Genomic DNA, 17220 nt, shown 5'->3' on the forward strand with positions numbered 1-17220 from the left:
TTTCTAGCAGATCAAGAATCCAAGCTTCTGACGCCTTCTCTTGCATTTGCTCAATCTTTTTTTGCCTTTGTCTGACCAGATGTCCCCTCGTGACACTCAGTTTATCCAACCAGACCTCCCAAGGAGCTGGATTACTTTCAAAATCTGTCTCTTGAGCATTACTGGGATTCTGATGCTCATGTCTACTTACATATCAAGGGATGCATCCCAGCAGAGATAACTAACTAATCACCCAATCTTCTGCTCCCTGAACAACCACGTGGTTCACTCCCAAGCATGACAAACTGGCAATGGGAATCTGTGTATAGGATCTCCAAGAAGCTGAATCAAGACATGCAAAAGCTGCAGTAAGTAAAGAGGATTCAAAGCAGTAAGAAAGAAGGATTCCAAGCAGTAAGAGTGATCAGAGGCTTGAGGAATATGGAAGAAAAGCCACCCCAGAATTAATCCACTGCTGCCTGGGGGATTGCTATTCTTACTCATCAGGAATTCCCAGAACCCGATGGCTCGCAGTTAACACTGACCTCTGGGGCAGGACTATGCAATACAACTGGTCGTTCAAAGTAGCCTTGATAAATGTGTTGCTGCCAGAAGACAAGAATGTGTTTTAAACAAGGTCAGATGTCCTGTTACATTGCAGGACATAATCCTGGTTTGTGTATACACACACATCAATTTCAATTGCATGATATGTGCTGGATCCACTTGTCTGTGGTGGATCTTTGCTTCTCCATCACTGCTCCCAAACCCTTGGCCAGCATTTAAGAACATCCCAAAAGAAAAAGGCAAAACTGGTTTTGTACAAGTGGAGTAACAGGCTTGTCCTCTTCCTGATCAAAAATTAGCTTCTGATGATGGGGAAAATCCCATTATATTCATTATATTCTACCATATTGAAAAAAACTCCAAAACTTTAAATATTCATTGTGTGGTTTTTTGTGTTGGTTTTTTTTTGTTTTTTTTTTTTTCTTTCTACAGTTAAAAGAAAAGCCTGAATGCCTGGCTTCCTTTGCTGGGCATATTAGATACCTCACTTAAATAGCAAAAAAACCAAAAAAACAAACCAACCAAACAAAGCTAAACCAAAACAAAAACAACAACAAAAAACACCCAAAACAAAACAAAAACCCTTTAAAGCAGTACCTTACATGCACAGCCAGTGAAGGAATTAGTTCCAGGTTGAGGGCTTCCTATTAGCTTTATTTAATACATATGAAGGACCCAGCATTGCTGTTCCAATTACACACACGAGGCAGATTCCACAGTGGACTGCATTTGGTCTGTGGGCCTGTTTCCCCATAGTTTTATTTACCATTCTTAAAAAGGATAAACAGAGAGCCATGTGCTTACATCTCTTGAAGAGCATATTTCCTCATGCTCTACAAGAGCCTTCTTTGAACACTCATCATTCACAATTGTGCTCTTGGAAGTTTTAGCATTATTTGTTTCAGATAAGTTTATTTTTATATGATTGATTGAAATCTCAAGCTGCAATTAAGAAAATTGCAGCGAGAACCATTAAAGGAGTAGCGTCATTTTCTCCCCTTTCCTCTAAAATGTCAGGTTTCAATGTCACCGCGTGATAACCCAACCGTGTGCTTGTACACCCGGTCTGGAGCGAGCGGAAAACCGTCTGGAGGACTAATTACAAACGACTGGAAATAATGACACGAGGCAGAAGGAAAATGAAAGGCCCTGGTCCCTATCACTTACCCACCCAGGTGTGTGTGCACAGAGATGCAGGTTATTGTGGAGCCGTCTATTTAGTAAACACACAAACATCCATCCCCACTTGTGGAGCAGCCCCAGTCCCTCCCCCATCTCCCTCTGTCTCTCTGCCCTTTCTTTCTCTCCAATTATAAACCAGCACCAGGTTTTCTCATCAGCCATCTCCATGTCTCCAAATGGCTTTTCAGTGTCAGGCCTATCAGGAAATTAACTCATCATGCAGTGACAGCTGCTAATTTTTTCCCCTTACATGTCAGATGGATCGCCTGCTGAAGCTAATAATGAATCACCAATCCCTGATTAGAAGGTGCTTCCGAAACATATAACTGCCATCTGAGCTAACTTTTTTCTTCATATAAAATGATATCACCCCAGAGGAGCAGAAAACGAATTGTATTCTTCAAGAAGATAGAACGGGGGTAGCCTGTTTGAGTGAGCCACACACTATCTTAAATTATGAGCTAATATTGCTCAGTAAAATAAGTGAAAACTCACAGCTCTTCTCTGTTTTGCCAAATGAACGACCTTTTTTCCTGTTACTTAATCCTCTCACTTGAACTAACTTTGTTTCAAATTTCAATCTTTGCCTTTCTATCTTCACTCTGTTTACAGCTTTTGTGCTCAGGGAGTCTACTGAGCAGGGCAAGTTGGAGAAAAGCCCCAGAGGTTGCTTTAAGAGGTCTCTGCCTACCGCAACATCAGCTCCTTGTACTGCTCTGCCAGAAGCTCCAGCTCCATCTCTCAATCCCCAGGATTTTCTGAAGTGGACTCACCTGCATTTCAAGCCCAGGTCCAGCTCAGGGCCAGCCTGAGGCACAGGAACTTTTAACACAGAGATTCCTACGAGATTTTACATGAGCTGAATCCACTGTCCATGAAAATCACAAATGTACTTTTTCCGGGACTCAGAGCTAGCCCTCCTGGTAATAAAGCAGCATTTATAAATGACAGCAGTGCTTGAAGGACTGTGCACAATCCACATGTGCATAACCACAGCACATCAACTCTCTGGCTCATCTCACTTCCACAGAAAAGTGTAGCTGAGAGTCAGGAGGAATGGTGTGTTGCTGTGGGCCCTTTAGGTGGTATTGGGTTTTGGGTTCTTTTGTTTTTGTTATAGGAAATATTTAACTAAATATAGTTTCCAGCTATCTCTTATCTCCCATTTTTCCCCAAAGATGGAGCCTGAATTCAGAGGCCAGGATAAACTGCCTCAGGAGGTGTATGTCTGATTCTTAAAATTGCTGGGTGAAACTGTTTCCTGGAAATATCTCTTCTTTCTCTGATTTCACTTAGGATTTTTGGTTCACTTTCGGTGGGGGTTGGTTTTGCTTGGTTGGTTTATTTTGGTTTCTTTTTGGTTCGTTTTTTAAATTTATTATTTATTTATTTATTTTCCTCCTGTCTACTAGTTCTGTGGTTCTTAAATACACTTACATTTTACCTGTTTGACATAGTCACAGTATAATCCAACTTCATTAATGCTCATTCAGCACGGATAACAGAGAAAATTAAGCCAATGGCTCTGGCAGTCAGAACATCAGGAGGCAACTGACTGCCCCCTCAACAATCCCTTCCACTACAGCACAGCCCTTGAATTCTCTGGAGAGAGACACTCGAAGGTATTCTAACCAAACAGCAAAACACACTTGGGGTGAATGGCTGCCTGGGCTAGGCACCTCCCAGATCCACCACACAAGTTCTGTGATGCTCTGACAGCTCCTGTGGCAAAGGGCCATGACAGTTTCTGAGCCTGCTTCCAGACGTGTCACAGGTGCCTCACCAGCTCCATGCACGGACCTCAGAGGGACAGCGCCTTCCAGGGGCCGCTGTACTCAAAGTGCCTCCCTCTGCTACCTAATCTTCCTGCTCTCCAAGGGCAGAAGGCATGGGAATGCCTGGAAGATCCACAAACCAATCCAGCTCATCTCCTCCCAGATTATGATATGGGACAATGCCAGGAACTCTGGCACAGGAGGGAGACAAATGCTGGAGGTGTTTCCTAGGTGCTGGAAGAGACCTGCCATAGCCTTTACTTTCAGTGTAAGGCAGAGTGTGTTTTAGCATAGGGTTGAGACAGCCCACGGAGTCCTTAAGCAGGATGACAGCACAGGAACGAATGTCAGCCTTGATTCCTAATGTTACATTTGTAGGGCACAAATAAGTTAACTTAAAAGTGCACACTGAAAAGAAGAAGAAGAAAAAAAAGGCCCTAGGAAAATATTAGCTCTCCTGATCAGGCTGCACTCAGAGAAAAGTATCGTTAACCTGAGCTTCCAGGTAATTACAGCACATGGTAGGTTAGAGAATCCTTCCCAGTGCTCCCAAGCACAGGAACATCTACCACTGGGGCTTTTTCTTATGCAAAGGTCTGCTCTTTTCATTGTGCATACAATGTGATTGCTGGTTTGACACTGCAGGCTACACTGGTTTTATGAAGGATTAAATGCCACCTGAGACATATTTATCCTAAATAAATCACAAATGGTAAACTGCAGCATGTCAGTGTCAACACCCTGTACTGCAGCAGAAAGGTTAGCCATACAGGACTAAGCACAGCGAAGAATTAGCATCCAAGCTGCAAGACCACAGGGCTACAGTTAACAGGAGAAATGATCAAGAAGAAATATTTCCACTGAAAAACATTCAGTTTTTTGAACATCTGTGAGAATCTTGCAGAGGGCCATCATTTTGTAAAGGTCACCTTTTTCCTGATAACAAACGGGAGTTGATCCTGTCACTGTTTGCTGAAGACAGTATTTAAGAGTAAGTGAACAGCCTGTCACTTTTAAGAAAGATGAGCAAGTCAAACTCGCCTAATTATGAATCTTGATGTCTAACTTGAAATTTACTTTTTTGGGGGTTTGACAAAGACACAACCTCAACTCTTGGAAAATAATAAAATTTGAAAAATAATAATAATAAGAGATGAAGAGGCAGCAAGATCTTACAGCCCCAGAATGACGCACCTTTTCTCAGCAGCCCTATCGGAAAATACATTTTTAAGCAGTTGCTTCAGGAAGGAACTATTGTTTTACCCCACCCCAACTTTCTTACAGTTGATAATTTCAAGATATTAAACATGATAGGAAACCCAGTTATCTCTAGAGTCAGCATGGCTTATACCCTAAATACTTACACAATTATATTAAGCATGCATGAGGCACACTTCAGAAATTAGATTCTTTTATCTTTATCTATCTAGCAAGCTAGAGAAAGGAAAAGAGAAAAAAGAAAATGCACAGACATAAGAGATAGCATTCGTTTGCTCCTGCTGAATGCCAGTTCTGTTTATTGTTTAATATTAAAAATCATGATGCTTCATTTTAATGCTAACATTTTATTTGAAAGACAAAAAAAAGTCCCCAAACCTTGCCAGTTTATATTTTACATTTTTTCTAAAGAAATAGAAGCAGTTTTATCATGAAACAAATCTTTTCAACATGAACTTGCATTGAACAATTGCAGTATATCCACAAGTAAATAACTGACATTATGGACTAAGCAAGAAATACAAGGTCACCTTTTTTCCCCCTACTTGTTAATGTCAATGTCAGAATTTTCTTTAAAAATCCTCCTAACATTTGAGAAGTAGCTCACAAAATGAACTGCAAAATGGTATTTATATGAAGCAGTAGTTATAAGAAAAGCAAAACACTGACAGTGACAATATTTTTTTCAAAAAATGCACATTTCTTATGTAGGACTCTCATCTAAAATTAAGTGGAAGTTACAGGCGTCAAGTTCTTCTTCCCGAATATGTATAATCAAGGATTTTCTGAAGTGTAGCTTTTTTGAGCTCTTCTTTAGGGAAAGTCTTATGTGTTACCATGAAAGAGTAAAGTACTGTGAAAACTTTCATTTTAGATGCAAAAAATCCTTATTCTGATGACATATTTTTAGCCAAGCATGTTTTAAAGTGAGATTTTAGAAAGCAAAATGTCACCTGTTCTACTTTAAAATGAAGAAGGGCATCCAATACTGTATGTATGCTTACTTGTTCACCTTGCTGTTGTGGGGTTTGTATTTTTTTGCATATTTATCTATTCACAAAATGTACATTCAAGTGCAATTATTTTACTCCTGTGATTATGTTATACAAAAATGACAGAAGGCAGGGAATTGCCCTGAGATAAAACAACATTAAGACAAAAACATCAACAAAGAAAGCACAGAACAGAACAATTTCTACTTTGGGCGGGGGGCTTTTTATCTTGTTTTGTACCCTAGTATGCTTGTTTTATAATAATCCCATATAATAGATCTTAGAGCTACTGTAACAAAATTGTGTTATCCTCTTCAGTGAACTCCTCCTATTAGCAGGGTATGTGTTTGTTACCTGGCTTGGAGGGGGTTCAAATGAGAAGGCTTTACAGAAGACATTCCAGGAATACAGTGCCTCCATGATTCTGGTACTATTCAGCTCTGCTCTGCACCAGCCTACGAGTGAAGCTCTTCATGCTTCTTGTACTTTGTTATAATCTGTCTGGCCTTGAATTACCTGTGAGCCACCCTCTGTATAAATGACCATGCTTGTTAACTGTTCTCTTGCTCTATCAGGGCTTACAGCTTCTGCTTTTACAGCAGTACCAGCCTGCAGAATGTCTTGGGAGCCAGCTGTCTCTATCACAGCGTGTGAGTACACACCAGGCTCATCCTGCATGTCTGGTGGCAATTCTGTGACGATGTAGTGCGTTGCACCTTCAGAGAAGTCACCATCAGAACCCTGAGCCATAGCTTGAGCTAATTCTTCAGTGACAATAATCTGTGATATTTGCCCATCTGACTCCACTAAATCCATGTGTTCGCTCTGCACACTGAGTGTGTGGCTGCCAGCTTCCTGCATAATTATCTGAGAGCCTTCTCCAGCTACCATATGAACAGTCCCTTCCTCATTTACAATGACCTGGGTGACACCTTCTTTCATGAACTGGTCGGCCGCAGCTGTGTCACACACGGCAAACTGCAGCACTCCTTGCACCATGTTCTTGAAGGCAGCCTGAGCTCTCTCCTGAGATGCAATTATAGCCGATGGGTGCATGACCCGTGTCACTACTTCCACAGGTTTGGTGTCTTCCTGAGTCTCCTGAACTTCATGGAACATTTGTATTTCTTGTCCCTCTGCATCACTGGGAATGCTGGGCATCTCTGGGTTCGGCATGTGCAAGAAGTCTTTGTGACCAGACCTGCATCTGTCAAGGAGTCCAGATTTGTTTTCTGTTTCACCCAGCTCTGTCACAGCACAAAGCAGGGCATCTAATGCTGAGGAGGACTCCGGAGGATGGACTGTGGCCTCAGAAGCATCTAAAACTTCTTGTCGCATTATCTGCTGCAGCACCGTGCTACTGGAGTCGGGAACCGCGTCTATTTGGACAGCCTCCTCCACGTCAGCTCCCGTTCCTTCAACCACCACCACCTGTGTGGCACCATCTGCCAACTGCTCCGTAAGGATCTGCTCAGGAACCACACTACTCACGTGGGAGCCGTTTTGGTTTGTGGCTATGACTTGCCCATCCTCTGTAATGTGGACCAGCCTGGCCATCTGCCCCGCCATCGCCAGTGTCTGCAGGGTGGCCGCTGCCGTCTCTTCCACGGAAGCGTCGATGGCGAAGTCGCCGTCGTATCCTTGGATAATAATGAACTGCTGAACTTCCTCAGGGGACTGTGGCTGTCTCCTGCTGCCCCGAAAGGCCTTCTCCTTCACTGGAGAAACCTCTCCCAGTGCTGTCGCGGTGAAAGGGCTCGTGGTTTCCACAAAGGTTGCTCCTTGCCCCTTCAGTCGGCACTCATAGGACTTGGACACAATGCCTACAAGACAAAATATGCTGTTAACATGGTATCATGGCAAGTATCGCTTCATTACTTCAACAAATTGTAGCTTACATGGAATAAAATTCCTTGACAATTTTTAGATTTCATTGACAGAAAACATAGATAAAATGAGCAAACGAACAAAACCAATTTGCATATTTTCCAAATAACATATTTACAGGTTGAAATAATTGCTGAGTGTAACAATTCTGCAGCTTATTAACAATTTAAATGTGTTTTTCAAAATATTCTGTATAAAAAAAGGCCCAGATAAATACAGTATACAGTTAAAAGCCACATATTTTACAGAAGATCCTACTGGTGATATTTCAGTGCTTCAGTAATGAATTTTAGGTTTATATATTACATTAAATGTATCTTGGTGTGAGAAATTGTGGCTGTTCTTCTTTGTACCCTGCTTTTGCTGGTGAGGTGATTGTCATGCTGTCATTTTGGTGCCATTGTCGTCCCCTTCCTTTTCCATCCAGCATCTTCTCCAGCTCATATGACTGACTCAGTCACTTGCCCAGTTACCTGGAGAAAACACTTGGTTTTCTTACCCTAAAGCAGGAAATTCTATACAATCTAATCCACAGAACTCCCAATCACACACCTGAATTATTTCTGCATGAAATCAATTAACAAACTATATATAGTCATATACCTGTAACCTCCATATTCCAGCTGCTTGCTGTGCCACCCAGTTCGATTTCATGTCATTGAGGGTTTCCTTCTCAATTCTCACCACTAATAATAAAGCTTCTGCCAGGCAAATGGTGCCCAAGACTGTACAAAGTCGAGGCCATCACCCTCCAAGCAAAGCCAATGTGCTTTTGGCAAGACATGAAGGAGAGAACCCTGTGGCCAGCTTTGTGGCTGTCCATGGAATGACAGATCTATCCGTCCCTGTCTCCCCATGGCAGTGCCATCCAGAAACACCCAGGAAGCTCCTTCATATGCTGGGAGCAAGCTGTGGGACACAACCAGTGCACACAGAGAGAAGAGTGTGTGCTGGACATTGCAAACAAGGTGAGGGTCTAACGACAGATGGGCCTTGGGAAGGCTGATTAAGTCCATGCGGCTGAGACTGCCCACATCCACACTCCAGTTGAAATTCACCTACACAAACTGAAATCACATCTCTGGAATAACAGGTGTAGCTTCTTACCACTAACACAAATAGTTATGCCATGGCTTGCTTGTAATTATACAGGCAAGGAAAAAAAAGAAAGCGACACTTACAGTGAAATTTCGGGCTAGCACTGTACTTTCCAAGCCAGTTCTAGTGAACAATGTGCTTCATTGAACTCAAGAGACCGAGAAAATTATATTAAAGCTGGTCTAAGGAGGCTCTTTCACTCAAAGCATCGAGCTGTCAGACCCTGATCCCACAGAGAATTAAAATAGGCTCTAAAAAACAGACTCATTTGCTTAAAGGTAAGCTCACACTTAGAAGCTGATTTACTCCAAGACTAAATACTTGGTACCTTGCAGACTCTAGCAACTTGCTATGTTAAGGTGCATATCAAGCTACAATTCCAAAATAACATCAATAATTAAAAGACTGAGGTCTTATACTAATATCTATCTATCTATCTATCTATCTATCTATCTATCTATCTATCTATCTATCTATCTATCTATCCATCCATCCATCCACCCATTCATTCATCCATCATTTTTTAAATTATAGAACTTGTGGTAGAGAACTGTACTGTGAAGCACAAAGAAGTAATTTTGTCAACATGAAAGGCTGAAAATCACCTTCAGAAGTCTAAACTGACACCACAGAACTTTCTTATTCCTAGTTTGCAAGGCAGGTCATCTTTGGAAAAGAAAATTAATGATTTAAACCATTAGAGTGTTTCCAGGTGATGCTGCATAAAAATCTGGCACATGCAATTGAAGTACATTTTGTCAAGTATAAGCAAGAAGTAAGCTAACTGTGGTATACGACTGGTTCTTATTCTCACTTTTCCTGTGCTCTCTGTAGGCACTGACATTCACATGACCCCCCAAAGAGCAGAAAAGTAGGAAGGGGAAATCAACATAAAATGACAATTATCTTAGCTCCTCCACATTTTGTAATAGAGTATAAGTAATTAATTCTCTCAGGAATCTTGCTTTGTTGACAAGATAAAAGAGGAGCCTGGCAATGATGTGGCACAAAATCAAAATAACTCCACAAATCATGCATTTTCCACTGGATTTCAAAATCCAAATACCTCTACAGTCATAATTTTCACATGCACATACACTAAAATCATGACATTTCTCTCCAAAGATCATAGTAATTTATGTACAGGACACAGCATCAGTGCATTGAGGAGAATCTCTGGTCTGGGGAAGGGAAAGAAAAAGGAAATTCACTCTGTTTTCATCTCCTCAAATAAATGCCATGCCTGTGAATCTATGCAACTCCAGTCTTTACTGTGCAATTGAATGGGAAGTCTCCTGGGTGAAGAGCTATCCGGTGAATCCCTCGCAGCACTGATAATTATGCCATTCTGACTGCTTACTTAATCTATTTGAATCCAGAGGTGAGTTAAGCCACTTCCTGACCATTAAAGTAAACTACATGGGTAAATACTGCTGTCACTAAGGGGTGTGATGAAGCTTAACTACACCAACATCTTAACCTCAGCTCAGTGCAACCCCAGCTATTCCATCACAGTTCATAAATGTGATTGCAGGTCCATCTTTTGATTCAGCAATTTAATAACTTCGAGTGCTGTCAGTACTGCCTTTGAAAAATGGCTCCTATAAAATGTAACAGCCTCAATCAGATTGTAAAAGATTCACCCACTGAAGATTCTTCCATTTCAACTATAATGAATTAATGTTGAGCTGTGTAGAAGTTCAAGTGTCATTTAAACTAATGTGAATCTACTGTAACTTTAAATTTTAACTGGACTATGACCAAGAATTTACTGGGAACATCAACTTCAATTTTAGTGATTTTTCATGGTAAATATGAATTGCAGATTTTACTGGTTTTCTTTTGTTTTAACAGTGAAAAGCCAAGTAGGGAAGATATTTAGAAAACAACAGATTTTGAGGCTTAGCTGCTATTTCTATAATGAAGCACTGGAATCCAACACAACATCTGTAGGAATTTTTATGTATTTAAGGAACATGTCACATTATTGGACTATATGTAGCAGCAAACCACGTTGTCCCAGTAAATCCAGCCTGCTTCTCACCCCCTCTTAACGGGTAAAGAGAAGGGGTAAGTGTCGGCTGACACGGCAAACATAAGCTGCAATACAAGCCCACATTAATATTGGGAAAAGTGGACTTGTTGCTGATTGCATGTCACTGCAAATTAAAAAGATACACAAATAGGCATTAAAATGACAAAATATAATGATACAAGAGCTCATATTCAGACAATTTGTAAGGAGGTGTTTCATATCTAGGGGTGCAATGATCAGAGAATTGGTTTCTTTCCAAGAAGTCTGTCATTTCAGCAGAGCCATTATTTATCAGTTGGAGTCCTGAGCGACTGTTAGTTTTTTATTTGAAAATGTCAGGATATTTTAGACATTAAATCCATATTCGCAGGTTATTTTAATTCTCTGAGACCACAAACTCTCGAAATAAGGCTAAAAGAAATGCTTTGATGTTTAATGTGTGTCTGGGAAACTAGAAATAGGGCTTAGTACCTTTTCCCCTCTCTCTTACTCAATACCTGACTTCCTTTTGTGTGTCTGTTTTATTCTTTTGTTACTGTCATCATTTGTTCCCCACAGAATAAATACCTTATTCTTTTGTTAAGCTTACATTTAATTAAAATGTACAGGATTTGTGCAGTAAACTCGAATGAAACAAATAAAACAAGGGCCCCCTCTCTTGAAGGCATACGTTGTGAATGAAAAATGTCATTACAGACTAAAAAATTTTGCAGTAAACAGGGCCTACAGAGAGAAGTTTCCCCCGTAATGACATCCATAAAATACACAAATGGCACTTTTAGTACCATCCTGAATATGGCATTTTCTGTGCTCTACACACAATCTAAATGGTTTGATCATAGAGCATAATACTCCATTGGGTTTATAGAACAATCAATGTTCCATAAAATGATGTATTTATCCAATAGTAGGCTCAGCAGTTACTGGTGTATGACATTGTAGGACACTGGCTTTGTACTGTTCAGCAGCACACATGCTGGCTGTAAAACTTATCTAACACTACTTCAACAACTTCATCTCATCTGTGTCAAGTAATTTGTTGAAGCCTCAGCTTGGTTTAAAAAAACTTGTAATAAAAATTCATAGAATTTTCAGGAGAATGAAAGCTGATGACAATAGAAAGGTCACATTGTGGCGCCACTCGTGGGGTCGGGGGTCAGCTGCAGTTCTAAAACAGAAAGTAGATTTCATGCATCGTGTAGCAGATAAAGATGGCATTAAGGAGACTTGTCTCAGAAAGAAACCCGTAATGCGTGAGGAAAGTCTGGCCTAATATTATATGTAAAGCACCACCTTCTCTCAGCCAGCAGCCTCTTTAGAATTCTAATCCTTCTCCAAAACTTGCAGCAAGCGGCTGTGTGTGGTGAGGCTGGGCTGAGGACATCCTTCACAAGGAGCACCTTTAGGACAAAGCAGTAAGTCATAAATGAAATAATCTATTATGACGACGGAAATGATCTGCATTTACACAGCTAGGTTAAAACAGCTATTTTTCCTTTTCTGTAAAAGTTCTAGGAGGCCTTATTTATAGTCCCCTATTCAGCAACACTTAATTTTTCATACTTTGGTGATTAGGTATATTATTTATTGGCACAAACATTTTGTATATGCTAAAACACAACGAATATTAAAGAATGTGAATGCAAAGAAACATATTTTCCTTCAATTAAATACAACCTGTAAGGAATTTAAATGATATTAAAAAAATCACCTTATGTCTAACATCATTTGGACAAGCAACTGATTTTCTTGTTTTAAAAGTTATTGTCTACATGGCAGCACAATATTTTGAATCATACAGTAAGTCCACTTTTCAAATTCATAAAGTAATATAACTTATGCATTGATCAAGCTACAAGTTTCTGCTCTGTTTTCTTTCAATTATTTTTGTAATGATCTCTGTTTCAATTAATTAAGTACAGTCTAAGAACTGTGGCATAATTTGGGATTTCCCTGTTTTTCAGAGGCCATAATAATAAGATGCATTTTTCACAGCTTTGTTCCTTGACCATAGTAAAATCTGTTCTTTATCATTTGCAAGGTTTTTATATGCAAGCAATATATGGGCCAGTATTTTTTAAACCAGCTAGTTAAGACACTAAATAAGAGGTTGTGAAGGCTCATTCATGTCTTCTGCTGAAGGAAAGAAAATATGACGGGTCACACGGAGAAATGAAATAAATCAGCAAACCAAAATGGCCCTGTTACAACCATTATGTCCACAAAGGCAGCAAATATTTGTAAAGCAATACAAACAAAGATACCTATAGGGGACTTTACTAGCTCCCTAAGAGACAGAAAAAAATTCCACCATTGACACAAATTACATAAATCTCAAGAGATACCAATACAGCAAGGCTTCATTTTCCCCCTTTCAATATATTACTACTGAAGAAAAAAAAAATCAAAAACAACTAGAAAAATACCCCAAATAATGTTCATTGTTTATTTTATACTTAAAAATCCAGTAATGACATGTTTCAGTGCTGAAACTCAGAACAGCCTTAGCTTCTAGTTTTGTCCTTAACTACTCAATCATGTTTGGAAACTTCAAGGTCTTCTAAGAACTGCTTGAATAAAGGATGAAGTTTTAGCATTTTGGGTATCTTAAAAAGCAGCAGATGTCCTTTAGGTTTCTAAAAATGTGAAAGAAAGCACTCTTGTAGTATTTTTTCTTTTGAAAAACACACTGAAATTTCCTGCTTGCTATTTTTACCTTACACATCTTACAAAACTATGTCAACGGCCACAAAGAGATGCAGAAGAAAATGACAACCACCAAATTAAATAGCCAAGTCATTCAGTTAGGGTGTTTAGGCAGTTGGTTTGGTTTGGTTTAGTTTAGTTTCCCTTCAGTGTCTGATTAACCTTTGGGAAAAGGCGTTCTCTGAGAAAAATTTCAGTTTCTCTTTTCCTGTGCTGAAGGTGAAAAATGAATGCTATAGAACTCAGTGTTGCAGATGGATTGCAAACAAAAAATATACATACCAAAACACTCACTGATCATGGCAGACATGTACAGTGTTAACATGCAGAATTTACAGCTGCCTAATCTGCAGAGTAATTCATTTACTTGCAAACCACTTTTCTCTTTAACTCTTTGCCACCATGCAGGCTGCTCTTCTCAACTCAGATGCGTGAGCAAAACCTCTGTGCGGCACATGCAGCAATTAGCTACGCGGGCAAGCAGCATCAGGAATGTATCTGGAGTATTTCAGCTATCTCTTCCAGTGCAATTTAGCAGCCTGAGATGAGGATAGCCAGTCTGGACATTTCTTGGCAGTCCAGCTTCAAAGACTACTCTGGCCCTCAGTTTGGGAACAACTGACATTGATGATACTCGGATGCACTCCTTTCTGTTTTATCCCCTGCAGTGCAAATGGAAAGTGCATTTTTAGCACTTCTAAGTCAGAATCGCAATTTCAAGGGGTTCTGGTTGTGCTTGGTAAAACCAGAGATTTCTGTTTCCTAGGCAGACAGAACAGAAAATACAATATGAAAAAAATACACTAATATAAGAAAAATAACGGGAAAAATCCTCCAAGCTCTGCTCATAGGGAAAACGATCTGGATTTCTGAAATAGGTCTAGTCCCAGACACTAACTGTTTTGTCAAAAAAAGGAAAAAAACCTTTTTGTCATTGTTATCTCAGCAAAAGTTTTTGTTGTTCAAGAATATATACATCCAGATCCTGGTTTTATAAACATTTATTTATCAAGCGCACTGCTTACTGCCATAGTTAGCCTCAATAGTCTCAAAGGGACTAAACATGGTTGCTTGCATTATGCATTGTGTTTGCATAATCAGGCCCTTGGGATTAACAATTCTGAAAATGGCTGGCCTTCCCTAACGTTTGATGTACATATATGCACTAAAGAGAACAGACACTTGTAAGGGATACCTAAAATAAAACATCATGTTATTAAATGATCAAGGAGAAATTATATTCTTCGGCATACCTATCAACTATGAGAATCATGATTCTCTGTATTTATCTATTCTGATTTATGCACCCTTTCAGTAAAAAGAAGCACCTGTTCTTTGCTTGAGGGCATGTCTCAACCCATTTAAAAAGCACAGCAGTTTTTAGGAGCAAAGCTTGGGAATAACTACAAATAGTAAGTTTCCCTAGTTCTTTTTGTTAGTTAAGACAGCAGAAACTACCATTTCAAATGTGATAGTCATATCTGTATTTCATTTATAAGCTCAACTATGTTACAGCTATATTCATATCTTTCCAGAGTAAATTATGGGAAATAACCATTTGTCTTCATTGTAGACACTTGCATGTATAGTAGAAAACAAACCTCTATTCAATAACTGCACAGAGGCACCATTAAAATCAAATTTACAGTAAACAGAACCTGCAGCTGGGGTAAAACACTAACTGTTAGTATTTTAATTATCAGCGAAGCTTTCGGAGGTCTAACATCTGCTCGTAGCCAAATGACAGCAGCTGCTTGTATACACTTAAAACAACATGAATTTCTTCTATAAATATTAAAATGAATTGTATGTCGTGTGTTCATTGTGGCTATATTCCTATTAAGCTGTTTAAGTATATAGGGTATTTTGAACTTCTTTCTTGTGGCAAATTCATAAAGGGCTGACCTCCTCAAAAGAATGAGAGGCAAAGGCAGCAAAAATTCTTGAGTCCGTAAATTGAAAATGTTTAGAGACAGTACTGGAGGTCACCCTCTGCCAAGACACTGCTGGTAAATGCTAACAAAACATCAGCAGTAAGTTCTGATCATTGTGCACTACAGTAACTTCAAGGACAAGACTGCTCAGCATGCAAAGTGTCAGGAGTCTATAGGACGGCATATATCAAATGCTCATCTACTAAGTGAAGCAATTAATGCATTATCTTACCTGAAAAAAAATTCCATTTCAGTGTCCAAAACATTGGAGGGGGTGAATGTATGCTCTTTTGTGGATTTCATCAAAAGCATACTGGAATGATCCCAGATTCTCATGATTAGAAGCAACAAATTGACACTAGGAAGGAACTATACTGGTCCAATACGAGATTTTGCTAAAAAGGGCAAGCTTCATAACTTAATTTTGCAGCTTTTTACCTAGGCACTGATATACAGCTGATATTTTCCTTTTAGTCTCTCACCTGCTTGGGAATATAGGAAAGAAAACTGGAGGAGTGACACACACATTTAGTCAAGCTGTAGAGTCTGGCACAGTGAGAGGAAGAGAGCATTACAACCAGTTTCAGAAGAAAACAAGGGAAGAGGGTTTTATAGTTTTCACTTTACAGGTTTTCAGTAGAGAAAGATCTGCTTCTTTGCTTTTACAACATCAAGTGTAATTTGTATATTTTCACAATGGATCTACAGCTGGAAAGGAGCACTACAATAATTCTGAGGTCTGAATAAGTCTGAAAGCTGTAGGTCATGCCAAGCTGTGTTTTGGAAAAAGCCCCAACATGATTAGATGCTTCAGCCTTACATGTGTAACCACAGCACAGGACCAGCCATGAGTACAGCTGTCTCCACAGCGGTACCTGGCTTAGGGTGAAGGTGACTTAATTGTGAATGCCATTCCCAAACTTCTGACATCAGATTTCCCACTCCAAAAGTCAGTCTCAGTGCAAGGAAAATAAGGACATATGAGGAAGAAGGAATAGGGTGGTTATAGGTGGGACAGTTTCAATGCACAGGCCTTTCCCTTTGCTGCCCCTCATTCCTCCTGAGCCACTTGACAGCATCAAGGCTTACCATGCCCAAAATGATGAGTATCAGCAAACACGCTGATTTTCCTCCTCAGAGTATCACAGACTTGGCAGTAACGCTGGGATTACTCAGGAAGCATGAAGCAGGGGTACTTGCTGGTTCTGGGAGGTTGGATGGGAAAGAGAGACTGGAGAGATAGGTAACTCTTTTATACCACTCTCATGGGTCGAGTTCATGACAAATTCGTCTCCTCATGATTCACCTCTGGTGAAGGATGGAAACAGCATGTTTCCATGATATCTTCAAAGGAAGAGCTGTTTGTGTAATTGACCCTTCTGCTGACAGAAATATATTTTCAGTGCTGCTGGTAGAGTAGCACTTAAATGAACTGTCTTCCACTTCCAGTGTTAGAAAGCACAAGACAGGACGTAGATAAAGCAAGACACAAGATAGAAAGCTGGTGCTTTCTGGGCCATCACTGAGCAGTGCTGATGCAGGAACTGCAAGATGGTCTGTGCACCAGGGATGCATGGGAAATGCAAAGTAAACTGCTGAACTGCAGCTCTACCAAAGGGCTCAGAACCTCCTTACCAAGTTGCTTGCACTTAGCTGCAAAGTTGTGTGTTCAAGAGATGAATAAATACCACACTACTCTGTTGACAAGACTACCTAAATTGTTGGTTAACTAGATGTAGAAATCAGCTTTTAGATGGCACATGGAGCTAATACCAAACTGGAAGCATTAACATCAATACAAAGAAAACCAGGATGTAATGTAAGTAAATAAGAAAATAATAATGTAA

General features: G+C 39.9%; 1 protein-coding gene across 4 annotated transcripts in view; it reads right to left on the reverse strand.

The window, feature by feature from the left end:
* Positions 1-4976: 4976 nt before the first annotated feature.
* ZNF407 (zinc finger protein 407) overlaps positions 4977-17220 on the reverse strand; it is a 344392-nt gene continuing 332148 nt past the window's right edge. For all 4 annotated transcript variants that reach the window (XM_033061690.1, XM_033061665.1, XM_033061681.1 and 1 more), the window contains exon 9: positions 4977-7536. In XM_033061690.1, the coding sequence (XP_032917581.1) occupies positions 6185-7536 (1352 nt within the window). In that variant the 3' untranslated portion in view covers positions 4977-6184. The remainder of the gene's footprint in view (positions 7537-17220) is intronic.

This window comes from Catharus ustulatus, chromosome 1 (assembly GCF_009819885.2).
Source record: "Catharus ustulatus isolate bCatUst1 chromosome 1, bCatUst1.pri.v2, whole genome shotgun sequence".
Lineage (NCBI taxonomy): Eukaryota > Metazoa > Chordata > Aves > Passeriformes > Turdidae > Catharus > Catharus ustulatus.